General features: G+C 35.9%; 1 protein-coding gene across 7 annotated transcripts in view; it reads left to right on the plus strand.

The window, feature by feature from the left end:
- Positions 1–15,957, plus strand: part of KLHL15 (kelch like family member 15) — a 32,456-nt gene extending 16,499 nt beyond the window's left edge. For all 7 annotated transcript variants that reach the window (XM_067723004.1, XM_067723008.1, XM_067723002.1 and 4 more), the window contains one exon: positions 10,678–15,957. In XM_067723004.1, the coding sequence (XP_067579105.1) occupies positions 10,678–11,787 (1,110 nt within the window). In that variant the 3' untranslated portion in view covers positions 11,788–15,957. The remainder of the gene's footprint in view (positions 1–10,677) is intronic.
- The last annotated feature ends 719 nt before the right edge of the window (positions 15,958–16,676 follow it).

The following is a 16,676-nucleotide window of genomic DNA, read 5'->3' on the forward strand; positions in this document are numbered from 1 at the left end:
TTTTGAATACTTGAAATGTGACAAGTCTGATTTGAGATTTCAAAGGTTAAGATGACAAAAAGGATATAAATTACCTCATTACTAACTTTTATATTGATTATAGGTTGAAATGATATTTTGGATATATTGGGCTAAAATACATTATTAAAGTCAGTTTCACCTTTTTGCTTTTTAAACTATGGCCACTAAAAAGTGTAAAAATTACATCTTTGGCTCCCATTTGTGGCTCAGATTATATTTCTGTTGCACAGCGCTGCTCTACAAGTTCAGGGAGTAAGTTGTGCTCTAGAAACTCTAAATATGCATACATTAAACAGCCTTTCTCACTTATTTAACCCTCTCCTGGATCCTTAGCCTTTAGAAATGTTCTGTACAGTTTAGTGTTAAGTGAACCTTCCTACTTAACTATTCTGTGGAATGGCTGATGAAGATAACTTAAGTATAGCATCTCTTTGTCAGAATCCTTTCCCTGGCCTCAGGAAAATAAAAAGTGATTGAACAAAGCTTCGTGAAGAAACCTTTAGAGATTTTAATTCTTCCTTTGGTAGTAACGATCAGATCTGAGCAATGGCTTTGTAAGGGGCCATTCTGCCTCTCCCTAAGGAATAGCCCCCACTGATTCCAGGGACCCGAATCATGCCCTCTAGCTGTGTCGAAATCTTTGGGTTTATTCTTCTGCGGTATCTTTTCCCCTAGTCGTCTACTGGATTTTCTCCCCAGCTGAAAACAGACTGTCTTAACTTTTGTACTGACTCTGGGACAGGATCATCACCCAAGAGACCAAGACTTTCCAGATTTCCTCACCCAGTTCCTTAGAGGCAGTGATTCTACTTATCTGAACACCTTACACTTATATGCCAGGCCTTGCACTGAGTGCTCTACACATAGGTAGAGTCTGCAGGTTATCTCTGTTTTGTAGGTAAGAAAACAGGCTCAGAAGAGTTAGGAGTCTTATCCCAGGTTAAGTGGCACTGTCCAGACTGGAACCCGGGTCTGCTTGCTTCTCAGTCCAAGCTACTAGAGTAGGGAGTGGACCCTCATGTACAGGAAGCATGTAGTTAACCCTGTGGGCCTGCTTGGGTGGTTTAGAAGTTGTTACAGAGCTGTGAAAATTCTAACATGTTTGCATGAACAAAACATAGCCTAAGAATTTTAATGGCACTGAAAAAAGTGTAAGATGTGGGAACACTGTAAGGTGTGAAAGCAGAATTCTGGAGTTTTCCCTGTATAATCGAGGAAAGCTGAAAATTAAGGATCTTGTCCTTTTGACATAGTTGGTTAGGAGTATGATTCATTTTAACTATAGTCCATTCTCAGTTTTAATACTAGACTTCAATCTCAGTTTTTACGTAATGCAAATGTCTGCGTCATGTATTTTTACTAACTCTAATGGTCTTTGCATCTGTTAACAGAGATAAGGCCTGACATTTGTCATTCTGAATTTCAGTGATGTGAAGATTTAAATAGTTTAAACTTTGCTCTCTTTGGTCTTTTGGTTTTTAAAAAACAATTATTGCTTTATTGAAAACATTTTATTAAGTAAATGTATATTTGGCAAAATGCCTCTTTTACTTTTTTGTACAGAAAAGATCTTTTTAGCAAAATTGTTAAATTATTCATTAAAATACCCATATGTTGATTTTTTAGTAAAGTGACATTTTAATATTTTTGAACCCAGGGCATCTTCAGTATCATAAATATGCGTAAGGTAAGATCTAGCATATTAATGATCCCCTTAGAAATTATATTAATCATAATCATAAGATCTTACAATTTTTCAAAAGGAAAGAAAATTATTTTTTAAGGAATCAGATTATATAGATGAATTCTGCTTTATTCCAAATATTTTGTTTTATAAACTAGCTCATGATATTCAGATACCCTAATGTGCTTTTTTCCCCCTAACCTGTTAAATGTAATTCACCATATCCCTCCAAATTAGGTTTATTTAACTTTTGAAGAGCAAAGCTAATGTTTTAATGAGAGAAGATGTTAGTTCTCCTTCACTGAGAATATATTTGGATTTAGCAAATCATATCTGCATTTTATAAAAGTTTGTTGTTATAAGGATATTTACAGCCTTGAGATAATTTCGATAGTCCATTGAAAAAAGATAAGTTCATTACTAGTGAGTATTAATCCTAGGATCAGAGTGAAAATGCTTCAGAAAGGCTAACACTTTTTTTTTTTTTTAATGTCTTTTACTTAAGGACCAGAATTTGTGGCTTTAAAAGCTACAATTTAAAATGGGGTAAGGTGTCCTGGACTCACCTTGAAACTGATAGAATTTAAGGATTACAAATTAAGTATCCAAGTATACCTTACTAAGACCCTTAGTACCTTCCTAAGAACATGGTAGCTCTCAGAACTGGTCTTCACAAAGCACTGATAATCTTCCAAATATTTCTCTATCAGCATAGTTGGTTTATATAGCATTAACAATGGACTATGACACATAAGGAAATTTATTCTTAATGTGTCGTGCTTGGGTGGTGCGATATCTTGGTTGAGGCACAACCCACTTGGTAATGAAATTGCCTGGGCAAGGACACATCTATGTAAAAATGTAGGGGCTGTGTACCCCTCAGAATTCCTTCACTTAGGCACTGCAACATGATTTGATTAATCTAGCACTTGACCAATCCAAAATTTCTGTCCAGAAACCAAACCATTAACTTTAGTGTTAAAACAGTTTAGCCCCAAAACTCGAAAAAAGTAATTATTTCTAATGACTTAAACTACAGCCAGACAAATCTAGAGGAAAAAACAAATTTCCCTCTAACCCTCACAGTTTTAGAAGAAACAAGCAGTGCTGTATTTGACAATAAAAATATTTTTTAGAAGACAGTAACCTGGATTTCCAATGTGAAATTTGATTAGAATTTCTAATAAGCTTGAGTTGTTTTTGAAAAAGTTTTAAATCCTCTTCATATATTAAATAGTACTTATACAGCTATAAACTTGAAATTACTTAACAATCAGCTCACTTGCCCCTTGGAGTGAAAGCACAGAGATTAGCAGGTTTTTGTTTGAAACTAGGTCAGTGGGTTAAGCGTACTTTCTCAGTCAATGTCTTTTTCTGCATCAGTCTCTTTTTTATCGACCCCTCCTTCCCAGCCCCATGGACTTGGATGATTGTAATTAATACATGTGCACTTCTTTAAAAATCACCCAAGGTGTTTTTCTCCTCTCCAGTCTTCTGCCCTTTGTGTATAGATATGGAGTGCTCTTATTTTCCACCTTTGACTTGCATTCACTCCAGGTTCCTGGAGTTGACTAGGTGTTGACTGCTGTGAAATCCCCTGGGAAAGAGACTATTAGAAGGTTGTATTAAGCTGGTAGGAACCTACTGAAAATGGGAGTTAAAAAATTCAACCTAACTTGCTGATTTTCCTTTTAAATAAAAGGGAGATGAAGACAAAAGCATAGAATTGGAAACTGACTGTGGAGTAACAGGAGAGGAAGACATGGAATGGGGACAGCCACATTTACTTGTAAAAGGAGAAAATCTTTTTAATGAATTGGGAAATAAAGAGAGGGAGAGAAACCAAATGATACACAGAAATCGAAAAGGATCAGAGAATTCAGAAAATGACTGGAGAAAAGGTTAGGAGCAGGAAAGGAACCACGGGGGTATATTAAGATTTTAGGCTTTAAAGTTTTAATTCTCAAATTTAATATTTACCCAGAAAATGTTACATGTGTCATAGGTAAGCCTTGCTCATTCAGAAGTTAGTTCTAGGATTAAACCTTTTATTTGACTTTCCTTCTGCTCTTCCGTATTTATAAATAAAATATTGACGTAGTTGAGGGTATTTCCATAAGTAGGGAAAAATTGTGTAAAAAAAGTTGTGAATTCTAGAACTTAGTTGTACTATCTACATATTAGTGTAATCAGGTGATAAGATATTCTTAAGTCTTTTACATTATTTTCTACCTTTTAGGCTTGTGCACTCATTTAATTTCTAGTGGTGCTCTATTACTGTTGTACCAAAATTGGAAGGAAATTAGACTTTCTAAGCCTATTTAGTTATCTATCTGTTTATTTATTTTTGGCCTTGCAGCGCAGCTTGTGGGGTCTTAGTTCCCCGACCAGAGATCGAACCTGGGCCCTTGGCAGTGAAAGCGCCAAGTCCTCACCACTGGACCCCCAGGGAATTCCCTAAGCACATTTATTTATTTATTTATAATTAATTTTTATTGGAGTATAGTTGATGTACAATGTTGTGTTAGTTTCTGCTGTACAGCAAAGTGAATCAGTTACACATACACATATATCCACTCTTTAAATTCTATTCCCATATAGGTCATTACAGAGTATTAAGTAGAGTTCCCTGTGCTAAACAGTAGGTTCTTACTCGTTATCTATTTTATATATAGTAGTGTGTGTATATGTCAGTCCCAATCTCCCAGTTTATCCCTCCCACCCGCCCCCCTTTCCCCCTTAGTAACCATAACTTTATTTTCTACATATGAAGCACATTTATTTTTGAGTTAAATATTTTTCACTATCTATAGAAAAGTTGAAGGGATAGAGGACTCATCAAATTGTGCTGAAACTCTTATAAGAATATTGTCGTGAGGGAGTCCTTTCCCTTTCCCCCATTTGCCCTGGTCACTTGCCTTCTGAAGCTGTCAATACTTTAGACTCTTGCCTACTTGGAGAAGACAGGATGTGTAATCCTTTTTAAAATTTGTTTTAACTGTTTGGTATTTGACTGCAATTATAGTGTTACTGAGAGGATTTGTGCTTAACAGGAACTAATTTTTTAAAATAGCCTTATCCCTGGTCATTATTCAGTTTTTCAGGACAAAGGGATTAATTAAAGGTACTTTGTAACTAGCTTTTTGTGTGTCACATAAATCAATACAAGCTTCAGTTCTGAGCATGATTTTTTTTTTTTTTTTGCGGTACGCGGGCCTCTCACTGTTGTGGCCTCTCCCGTTGCGGAGCACAGGCTCTGGACGCGCAGGCTCAGCGGCCATGGCTCACGGGCCCAGCCGCTCCGCGGCACGCGGGATCCTCCCGGACCAGGGCACGAACCCGTTTCCCCTGCATCGGCAGGCGGACTCTCAACCACTGCGCCACCAGGGAAGCCCTGAGCATGATTTTATAAGTAAACCTCTGATATCAGGGTAGATGCTTTTGCAGTACAACATATAAAGACTTCCACATTTTACTGAATATCAAAATTAATATCAAATGTAGCTGTGGTTCCCAAAGACATAATTTGTTTTCGCACTAAAGCTCCATGACAGTAACTGCTTTATTTCTGGGTATTTCTTTTGAGAATACTGAATCATGGAGGAAGAATGATAAAACTGACAGCCAGGACTCAGTCTTCCTTCCACATGACACCTTATACTCATCATTGCAAAAATTAGGTTAGCAGTTTTGGATGTAGGAGGGCCAGAGAGATGTCTGTTCATGCAACTTACACCTTTTATAAAGGGAAAATACCTAAACTGGAGGCTCCATGGTCACACAGTGACTTGGGGACAGTGTCAAGTCTAAAACCTGGGATCTTGAGTTCAGAGATTATTCTAACCCTCAGTCCTCACCCCTCCCACCTCCCTACAACTGGATAAACTAATCAAAGGCCTTTTGTTTCTTTGGTTTAGTATATTGGGCATTTAAAAAATCCTTTTGAAAGGTGAAACAGCTGATAATACCTTAAATTGGCTGGCTGAAAGCCTAAAATAATTTTTTAAACTATAGCCTGTTTTAGTAGATACTTTTAAATTGTAGATTTTTAATCAAATAAAGGTAGTAAGCTCTATGGAAATGCCTGTTTTAATTATATTGCCTGCTTCATTTTAATTCTTTCAAAATTAAGAGCAGTATAAACAAATTACCTTGAAAAGTTAAAAAGTTAGTAAGTGGATTATATAACATTTTGACAATGAGAAGAGAATCATGGAATTTTTACCCAGTGCTAATGGCTAGCTATTATTTCTTTGACTTAATAAACATATTTAGAGGAATCACATTCAAAATTATTAATTTCTCACATTTTCTCTACATGCATATGTGCATGCACACAATTTCATTAAACCAAAAGATTAGAGGAGGAAATGGCCAATTTAAAATGTTCAGATCACTGTTTTTAAGAGGTAATAAATACTTTCACTTCAAAATGCTTTTCATAATACAATTTTTTAAAATATCAAAGCAAGAAAAGTGATAATCTTTCCAAGTTTTAAAATAAGACAGCTTTTTAAATCCTAGGAAGGATAAGGAAAGTAATTCAGAACATGAAAGAAATGTCATTCTTTCCATATCTTTCTTTTGAGAGAGCCTGATACACAGATAGTTAAACTGTTATATGAGGAGCAAATGATGAGAGAAATGGTTTCTCTGTGAAAAGATGAGCCACGTTTCTTTTTGGATAGCTCCCTTCATTAATGCATTTTAAGTGATTCCATTCACAAAGAAGCTTTTGGCCCTACACTTTTTGTTTTAAAGCAGAGTGTATCTGTAACTGCTTTGTCCAGGATTATCACAGATTCATTAATTTCCTGTTTCTATCATGAATGGAGAAGCTAGTTATGCTTATTGATATTGTGTGGTTTTAGAGGAAAATTGCAGCAATAAGTAGCCCTGGGAAAAGGCAAGGTAGGTCTAGAACTTCTAGCCTTGGCAGAGAGAAGTAGGAGCTAAATTTCTTTGGTTAGAATATCTCTTAGGGTATAATAGCTATCTAAAAAGGCACAACTTCCATTATTGTGGGCTTAGAGGTAGAACAGATCAGGTAAAGATGTAGCTTTGACTGGGACTTCAACATAGTGCTGAAGTGATTCTTGTAAACTCATTGGAACCCAAATATCAAAGGAACATGATAGAATGAATAGGGAGAGGACAAAGGGACCAGAAGATTGGGTATATAAAAAAAAGAAAAGGCTAGGAAGTGACTCTAGGAAGCCATTAAGCTGGCCCAGTTTGACATGATCTGCAAGAACCTGGGGTTGGAAGGTGGAAAGCCATTATAGTCCATTCTGCCTAGTCCTCGTGTGATGCTGGAATTCCTCTCCAGCCCTCCTGTTAGGTGGCCACACCTGCACTACCTTCAGTGGCAGGATGCTAGACTCCAGAAGTAGACAGTTCTTCACTTTGGGAACATGTACCTGTACCCTTTTTACTGTAGTCCCTGTAGAAAAGCCCAATACAGACCTATTTCGAATCTCAAAAGGGCAAGCCCCTCACGAGCTCACTGGTAACTATATGTTGTACTCGTATTATATACATTTTTCCCCTGCATATACTGCTGACTGTGCAAAACAGTCCATTTTTATTTTTTGAGAGTATTATATATACAGTTCTGCAGGTTTTGTCATTTTGACATTTTGAATGTCTGTGTTAACTGCATGTGGATTAATCTCATTCCTTTTAACGATTGCATGTTATATACCAGAGTTTGGTCAACCAATTTCATATTAATAGATATGTGAGTTGTGCCCAGTTTTTGTGCTCTTACAAATAATAATGCAGTGAACATCCATTATGTTGTCAGTCCTAATTGCAAAGCTTTTCCTTATATTGGCCTAAAGTCTTTCTCTTAACTTCTACTTATTGGTCCTGAAAACAGTTGCCATCTTTCTCTCCTGAGTCTTCTCATGGATTGAAACATTCTTCATCTGTTTGACCACTCTTCCTGTGATTTGGATCTCTTTGCTGTCTTCTCGACATGATCCACTTTGTTGTCTAAAGTACACTGGTGGAGTTGAACACTTAGTTGTGATTTCACCTGAACAGAGAGGGTGGGAGTGTCTAATTCAGTCCATGATTTTATTCTTAAGACTGTCATATCACATTGTTGGTTCGCAGTGAGGATAGAGTCAGTTAAAGCTTTACATTTGGAGTTTGTGGATCCCTGGAACATCTGATAAAAGCTTTGGACTTCCCCCCTCTCCCCCAAATGCATTAACATAACTACTGTTGCAATTTCAGGTGGTTCGTGGGTCCCTAGTGTTTCTGTTTTCTTTATGACTAAGCTTTGTTGATTACTTTGCTGAAGTCATAGGTTCTCTCATTCTGTAGCAGTGTTGTTACATCATCAAAAATTAAACCAGAAATGGTCAGTCTTGGCATTACTGGGTGAGTATGTGTTGCCTCCTAGTTTGTAGTGCTTTCTTATATGCAAGTGCTAACTAGTTTTTAACAATGCAGGATCAGGCTCAAGCTAACCAGTCTTAGTTCGGAAATCTGTCTGGTTTCTAGTCCTCTGCCATCCTTCATGATTCCACACACATTACAGAGAGCAGTTAAGCAACCTTATCTGTGAAGGCTCCTAGGATCCCAGGACGTGATTTGTGAGATCAGATGACTTGAACTCGGTGAGAATATCTGCCTGGTTTTTCTTTTTTCTCAGCCATCTTGGATTTAAGTTTTTTCTTAGTTATTGTGTTTGATCTTCAGATTGGAAAGAATATAATATTCTTAGCCGAGAATGGGAATAAGATAGGAGGCTGTTTCTCTTTATCTTTGTTAATATTACATTAACCACCTCCTCCAGGGGGGAATTCACTTTTTCCTCTACTTTTTTTTTTTTTTTTACTTTAACCCCTAAAATGCCATTTATTCACTATCTGGCACTTTGTAAAGTCACAATTCCTCCTAAGGCTTTAGCTTTGTTCACAATATTCTTACAGCTCCATTTCACTCTTTATAATACTTGTTTTATGTGCCTGTTTTTTACCATCTGTCGTAAGTGGTTTTTTAACATCCGAATTCCAGAAAGCTCTCTGCAGCACATCAGATTTTTTAGATACTTTCTTCCCCTCATCAGTATGTTTTGCAATTATGTAGTCAGCATTATGCTTTTGAGAGCCTCCAAGCCTTCTTGAGCTTCTTTACACAGTTTCTGATCTTGGAATTGATCCTGTTTTTCCTTTGAAATCTTGAAATCTGCCTATCCATTATGGGCAGCATTCCCCTTCCTTTCTTTCTTGATCTCCAAACAACACGGCTGCTTCCTCTAAAGCTTCCTCCTACTTGCATGTCATCAGTCATGCTTTTCTGGTGAGGATTAGGTACAGAGTAACAGTTTTTCTCATTTCTCCTCTACTTTCTGGAAGACTGAATATTTACACAAACAAACGCACATCATCAGATGCATTAACGTAAATTGAGTGACACTTCCACAGATGTCCCCTGGTCAGTAATAATAGCTAATAACAGCCGTAATTTTTTCTGCACTGCCACATGACAGGCACCATACTAAGTCCTTTCCGTGTAGGATTATCTTGCCTGTCTCCTACCTTAGGGTTATGAGGTGTAGGCGCTATTGTCCCAGTAATACAGATGAGGAAACTGGCTTAAAGATACTGAGTCACTTGCCCAAAATCACACAGCTTGTGAGTGGCAAAGTCAGATATTTCCTAAATCGAATTGTTAATCACCATACTGGGCTGCTTGATGTCATGCTTAATTACTATGCTGATTCTGTTACTTCAAAACTTGTGAGGCAGTCAGACTACTGGCTGTGCACAGTAGGCCCTTAAATATTTAATTTGTTAGCCTAATGACCCCTCTAAGAGGAAAGATCGTATAATTGTTCTTAATACAAAGAATTAATCATCTGATCACAATGATTGGACATACAACCTAATTCCTCCTAGCAAAATAACTGTGAAAGAAATCAGCAAATAATAATAGTGAACAATTTCAATAAAGAGGAAAAGTATAAAATCTGTTGATTTTATCTCTACAGGATCCAAATGGTAACCATCCAAATCCTAGCCCTCTTATCTCACCCTTGTCATTATGATACAGGCTGTTTCTGCTTGGTTTCCAACTTCCTACCTCTTTCACAAAACATCCCTTGAATGTTTTGGACCAGTTTGATATGTTCTGTATCTAAAGTTCATAGCACTCACAGATGAGCTATACAGCTTCATACCTAACTGTCAATTGCCTCATTTACTTAAAACTGGTAGATGTGTATTTGTTTTCATTTCCTGAAATATACTCTAAGTTCTTTGAGGAAATGGACCACATCTTATACTTTTTTTTTTCATCTCCCCACAGTAGTTAGCATGATACTTAAAAGTGCTTCATAAGATGTTAGCAGTCATTATAATTAGGTAGTTCCAACCCCAAAAACAAAAAGGAAAAAGTTTGACCTTTTCTTGTCAACTGAATTATTACTATAGGAGTTAATGATATCACACCAAGTTTTTATGTCAAAAACCAACTGAGAATTTTGTGTGTATTTAAATTTTTACTAACTCACTAACTTAATTCCCCAAATTATTCAGCCATGGGTGTTCTTACAGTGTTCCTTGTGGTTAAGAAAACCAAGGCCAACATTTCCTCTACTGTGAAACCTCTACTTGTCCTCGTATAGCCACCACTTGTAGCCCAGGGCCCGACATATATTAGATGATTAATACATTTTGTTAGAGGAATTTAGCTTGTGCCTGGAAAATAACTTGTTTACTTTTAAAAAGATTGGGAATGTGCATAAATTAGTACAAATAGAAATTACAAAAACAAATATGATAAAAGCTTTGTAAAAAAAATAATAAAAAGAAAGTATGTGATCTTAACAGGAAATCAGTTTTAGTAAAGTAACTTAAAATCATAAGCTAATCATCTTAGTGGGCTTTGATATTTTGTTTGCCATTGATGTTTTGTTTTTTGTTTTTGTTGTTAAATTCTTTTACTTGTATTCTTAGGTTAAGACATCAGAATTTTATAGATACTCCCGACAGCTGCGCTATGAAGTTGACCAAGCCTTGAATTACTTTCAGAACGTTCACCAGCAGCCTCTGTTGGACATGAAATCAAGCCGCATCCGCTCTGCCAAACCCCAAACTACAGTATTCCGAGGCATGATTGGACATAGCATGGTTAACAGTAAAATACTTCTCTTAAAGAAACCAAGAGTCTGGTGGGAACTGGAGGGCCCACAAGTACCTCTGCGTCCGGACTGCCTTGCTATCGTGAATAACTTCGTGTTCTTGTTGGGTGGGGAAGAACTGGGCCCAGATGGCGAATTCCATGCTTCTTCCAAAGTGTTCAGGTATGACCCGAGACAAAACTCTTGGCTCCGGATGGCAGACATGTCTGTACCACGTTCAGAATTTGCAGTTGGTGTTATTGGAAAGTTTATTTACGCTGTAGCAGGCAGAACCAGAGATGAGACTTTCTATTCAACAGAGAGATATGATATCACCAATGATAAATGGGAATTTGTGGATCCTTATCCAGTTAACAAGTATGGACATGAGGGGACAGTGCTCAATAACAAGTTGTTTATCACTGGTGGAATCACCTCATCTTCCACCTCCAAACAAGTGTGCGTGTTTGACCCCAGTAAAGAAGGGACCATAGAACAGCGGACCAGGAGAACTCAAGTAGTTACCAACTGTTGGGAGAATAAGAGCAAAATGAATTACGCTAGATGTTTTCACAAGATGATTTCTTACAACGGCAAGCTTTATGTCTTCGGTGGTGTCTGTGTGATCTTGAGGGCCTCTTTTGAGTCTCAGGGATGCCCTTCCACAGAAGTGTACAACCCAGAGACTGATCAGTGGACCATCTTGGCGTCCATGCCAATTGGTAGAAGTGGCCATGGTGTGACTGTGCTGGACAAACAGATAATGGTTCTTGGAGGCCTTTGCTACAATGGTCATTACAGCGATTCTATTCTCACTTTTGATCCGGATGAAAACAAATGGAAGGAAGATGAGTACCCGCGGATGCCCTGCAAGCTGGATGGTTTACAAGTATGCAACCTGCATTTTCCAGAATATATACTGGACGAGGTCAGACGTTGCAACTAATGGCATCTTTCTCCCTTCAATAAAGCCAAACAAAAAATTTGTTTGAGACAAAGTAGTTAATTAAAACACATAAAGAAGAACCTCACTAGTTTTACTATCAAAGCCATTGGTCTAATACATGAAAATGTTTTCATTCTGTTCTCGCATCCTGTTTTTTCTTTTTAGTGGCCTCAAACTCATGCAATAAGTCAATTCTAAGCACTAGCTCTTGAAACTACTTCCAGAAGCAGTTTAATAGAACGATTCACTTATCTGGGAAGTTGATGTTATGCTTTAAACATTTCTTTCAAATGTCAGTGTAGGAGTCATGCATCTTCTAAGAGAAGACCTGATAAGTGTCACTGGATGTAATTTCAGTTCCTATCTCTATCTGAAATCTTTTTGAACATTTATTTCGGTGTATTGCAGTCTGTTAGACTTTTTGATTTTATTTTTTAAGTTTAAAACTCTTGACCTTTTTGCATGGCTTTTTGCTGAAAATGCAAAAATATAAATTTTCTACAAATTTAACTTTTTTATATTCAGAACACTATTTCTAAGCTGCCTTCTCTTATCTGCATTGTGTTAGTGAGAGCATATCCATACTTGCTTACATCTTATGAATATATAAGGCACATCCCCTTTTATGCGTGGTTAGGATTCTATATTTTTAAGCTAGTGCACTTGCACACACGGTTTGCCATACTTGTTGTATTCTAGATGTAACGTCTCTTCATGTATTAACATTTTTAGAAAGTTAAAAGAACTGGAGTCCTCGTTTGGTATCAGAGTAGCCTATCTTCAGTCCATACTGATTCAGTAATATTCAAACTCCTTATATTCCTGAAACATGTATGGTTTTATGAAAACTAACATTTTATGTTTTATTTTCAAAAGTAAACGTTAGTGTTGCTTATCGATGTATGTTTTCTTTTTGAAAATGTTTTTCTTTGCAGTCTGTTTAATGTTACCCTGTTTTTAGTGAGAATCGGAGTGGTATATGACAAGCCCTGGCCCTGCAGCGTGCAAGCACTTTTAAAGAGAATTTAGGTAATACCAGAGTCCTAAATAAAGGCCCCTTAAAAGTAAGTGCAACTCCCATTCTTTACATTCAATAAGGCTGCTGCATCTGTTATTGAATGGAAAGTAGCAACTTGTGGAAAATTTGAGCTCAGTTTTGACTTAGAGGTAAGGAATAGAATTATAATCTTAACTGGTCATATCTACTTGTTTATTTAGTACAAAATATTTAGTGGCACTGGGGATGTAAGCCCTCAGCTTTTGTTTTATTTACTGAAAGCTACTAGCATGAAAGATAGTAACCTCAAAGTTCAGAATGGATCAAGAATAACTGTTTAAAAGCATTTATAGTAAGTGTTTTAGGATTAGCCGCACCTTTCAACTCTTTAAACTCGAAGAAAAAGCATATAGTTGTCAAAATTAAGCAAGAATAACCAGGGAGTGGATCATTCAAACTGATGCCATTTTCTTCTGAGTAGACTCTATATATGATACAGACTAGATCTACACTGGCAAAACTTGCCAGATCTTAGGATATTGGTGCAATATTGCAATGCCTTCTATATGGCTGTTATGTAAATTTTCTAGTTTCACTTTTTTTTTTTTGCTGCTGCCGCCACTGAATATAAAATGGAAGAGTGAAATCATGGAAATGTGAAGACTTGTTTCATTTTTGCAATTAAAATAGACAACTATGAAAAAAACCTGATTTTAAAACTCTACAACTGGAGGCTAGAAACAGTCAGGTACATAAGTAGTTTTTTAAAAAGCGAAACATTGGGATTGGCTTTAGAAATCAACTTAATATTCTTTTGTATATGAGACTTAAATTTTTATTAAGTGGTCCTATCATTTACTTTCAGTTTCTAAAAATGAAATTCAGTATCCTGTTTCCCATGGTAATATGGGTAAAAGCCTTTTTCTACATCTTAAAAATCATTTTTAGTCATTTTACTTTTGAAAACTAGGAGTTAGATTAGCCGTTTAATTCTTTTTCTAATATATTAGTTGGCTTAGTGTTTTATATGTGTGCCGTCTTGCTTTAAAGAAAATAACAGTAACGTCTTCATTATTTTCCTCATTGTTGTCTTTTGCTGGAAAAGACCGAGACAGGGAACCCCATCAGGCTTTTACACTCCAGTGGTGGTTCTCTTTAATTGCTTAGATATGACTTCGTAGTCCTAGTTAAAGTAAGATCTGGGCAAACAATTGAATATTCTTGGTCTTCATTGTAAAAACACAAGGCCAAGATCAAAGTTCATGTTTTGGAAAATTTGTGAAATCTTTTAACTTGAACTAACTCTGGGTTAAGCTTCACACGTAAGTCATGTCTGACCTGATGTCAGCTGTAATCAGTTTTGAGCTTTAAGAATAGTTGTTATTGCTTGGGTTCTGAATGTATGAGAAAACTCTTCTGTTTATATGTAGTGCTAATTTAGCTTATTTTAAATCCATGATTAACTTACATTCCCTTTTAAAATTATGGTTTAATTGCTGAAAGAGATTTATTTTTGTTATACTAAACTATGGAAAATTTTTTCATAGAATTTTTTTCAAGTTTATTTTTTGTGTGCTTCATTTGGAACCATTTTTGTTTATATACATTATATGTGCTCAAAATAGTTTTTTTAAAATTCAGTAAGATTTAAAACTATACAGTGTAATTGCTGTGATCTTTGTGTGTTAATTTTCACTTTACATTTTAAATGCCAGACTTTACAAAAATAGCTGATTTTTGTTAATTGCATCTTAATTAGAAACGTTTGTTCTCTTCCATGTCTTTGACCTTCTAAGTTTTTATTTTAATCTGCTTAAAGAAAATCCTTGCACTACAACCTTTTCATAAAATTCAAGATTCTCACGTTGAAGGTTTTGTATTGGAAGAAATACTACTGGTTTTTAAAAAGTAAAGCTTAATTAATAGAATTATTAGCTTTTCTTGAGACAGCTTTCTCTGTGTCCTCATTACTCTGTGTGAGTGTTACTATAATTTGTGAAATATCGACTGAGCCCTTCACTTATCTTTCCTAAAGCAGCACCTTTGGACACCTCATTCTGGGAAGCCTGCTCGAGTCATAGTAAAGGACACACATTTGTGTGGGGAGAAGTGGTAAAAATGGTTTTGTCTTAATTACATGAAACTAAGCTTTAAAGTATTTTATAACAAATTATTTGAGCTGCATTATCTAAACATGTCAGACGTTCAGTGGGACTATTTTTATATATGTATATGTGGTTGTAGGTCATAACATTTCAGTTTATAATATAAATTGTTATTTCAGTTTATAAGCTATCTCTCAGAAAAGACTAGCTCTTTTGAGAATACGTAATTTAAAATTTTAGACTGAAGTAAAACACAACATAGATAATAGTGTAAATTAGATATAAATGAGGGCTATATGGCAGTAAAACTGCTCGTGCCATTTTTCCTGTTTGCCTATTATACATTTTTTATTTTTTTTTGTACTCTGAACATTTTTAGGGATCATACATTCTATCAGATTAGAGTTGGTTTGGGGATAAATATCTTCTAAAAAGAGATTTATCTTAAAAATGAAAGTCCTGAAAAATTAGTTTATCAAGAGTTTATAAAGTCAAATATTCAATAGACATAGACTGGAATAGGTAAACTCATGGAAGTCGTTTCCTTTCAGTATACCAGTATAACTTCAATATTACACGAGTAACATTGAGAGAATGCTGTCAGCTTTGTTTGTTCCTCCTTAATGTTCTTAGATTTTCTTTTTACATCTTTGGGAACAACTACATTAAAAACCTTATTAATCAGTATATCAGTAAGGATTAGGTGTTTGCTTTCTGAAGGAATGTTCCAGTGAGGTGATCAGAGAGGTTATTTTCTATCTAACTTGTATATGCCCTATACCCCTTGGGCATATTTTGTCTATAGAAAAAATATTTTGACCTTTAGGTACATTTTGGGCCAGTAGTCAAATAATCCTAGGGCCGATTTAAAAATCTTAGAATAATTTAAGGTTTGCCTTTTATACCTGTTTTGGAAGCCTTTACATTTTTGTCAGGTAATTTTTCCCAAGCCGTGAATATAATCTATTCAAAACATGTTTATGCTATCCATTCTGTTTTTAAATTGAAAAAAAATGTTAAAAGTGTTTATGAAGAAAAGTTTAAATAAAATATTTTTAATCTTTAAAATATACTTCATCTCTTATTATTTACTATCTTGATATAATCTATCACTTTCAAAGTCACTCATGACTTGATTAACAGTATACATTTTGTTTTCCTTCAATGTGCCAAGGAAGTGCCACAAAAATGTAATTTCTACCGATGCTTTCAGCCACAGATTGAAATGAGAGCATTTGAGTGAAATTATTTACACTTACATGCAATGGAAATTTTATAGTGAAGCCAAGTAATTAAAGTTCCACTAACAGAGTTTTGCAGAATGGAAATAGAGAACTGAGAAAAAGCATTTATAAGCCCTCAAGCCTTAGTTTGGTGATTTTTAGATTTCCTTAGCATTTTTGATTCATTGTTCTTAAAGGCATTTCTGAAATTAGGGAATCCGGTAGAAATGAATCTGCTACAACACAAGCACTTGGATATATTTAGGCACATGTATGCCTTCTTTAAAACGGACTCCTGAGAAACATGGACAGGATTCCCTGGATCCTGGCCTCAAGCCACCTTTCCCGCCTCTTTCTGTCACTTCCCGCACTCTATTCTGTTGTGATCTTTGCTAATTTCCAGCTTCAAATCGCTTGCCTTGTTTCCCCTTCCCTGCTTGCAAAGTCCACTTATTTTGCAAAGCCCAACTCAAATGCGCTCCTCCCCTCCTGAAACCTGTTTTATCTCTTCCATTGAATTAACTGCCTCTTCTATGCTCAACACATTTATAGCTCTTATTTCAT

Source organism: Pseudorca crassidens, chromosome X, assembly GCF_039906515.1.
Source record: "Pseudorca crassidens isolate mPseCra1 chromosome X, mPseCra1.hap1, whole genome shotgun sequence".
Taxonomy (NCBI): Eukaryota; Metazoa; Chordata; class Mammalia; order Artiodactyla; family Delphinidae; genus Pseudorca; species Pseudorca crassidens.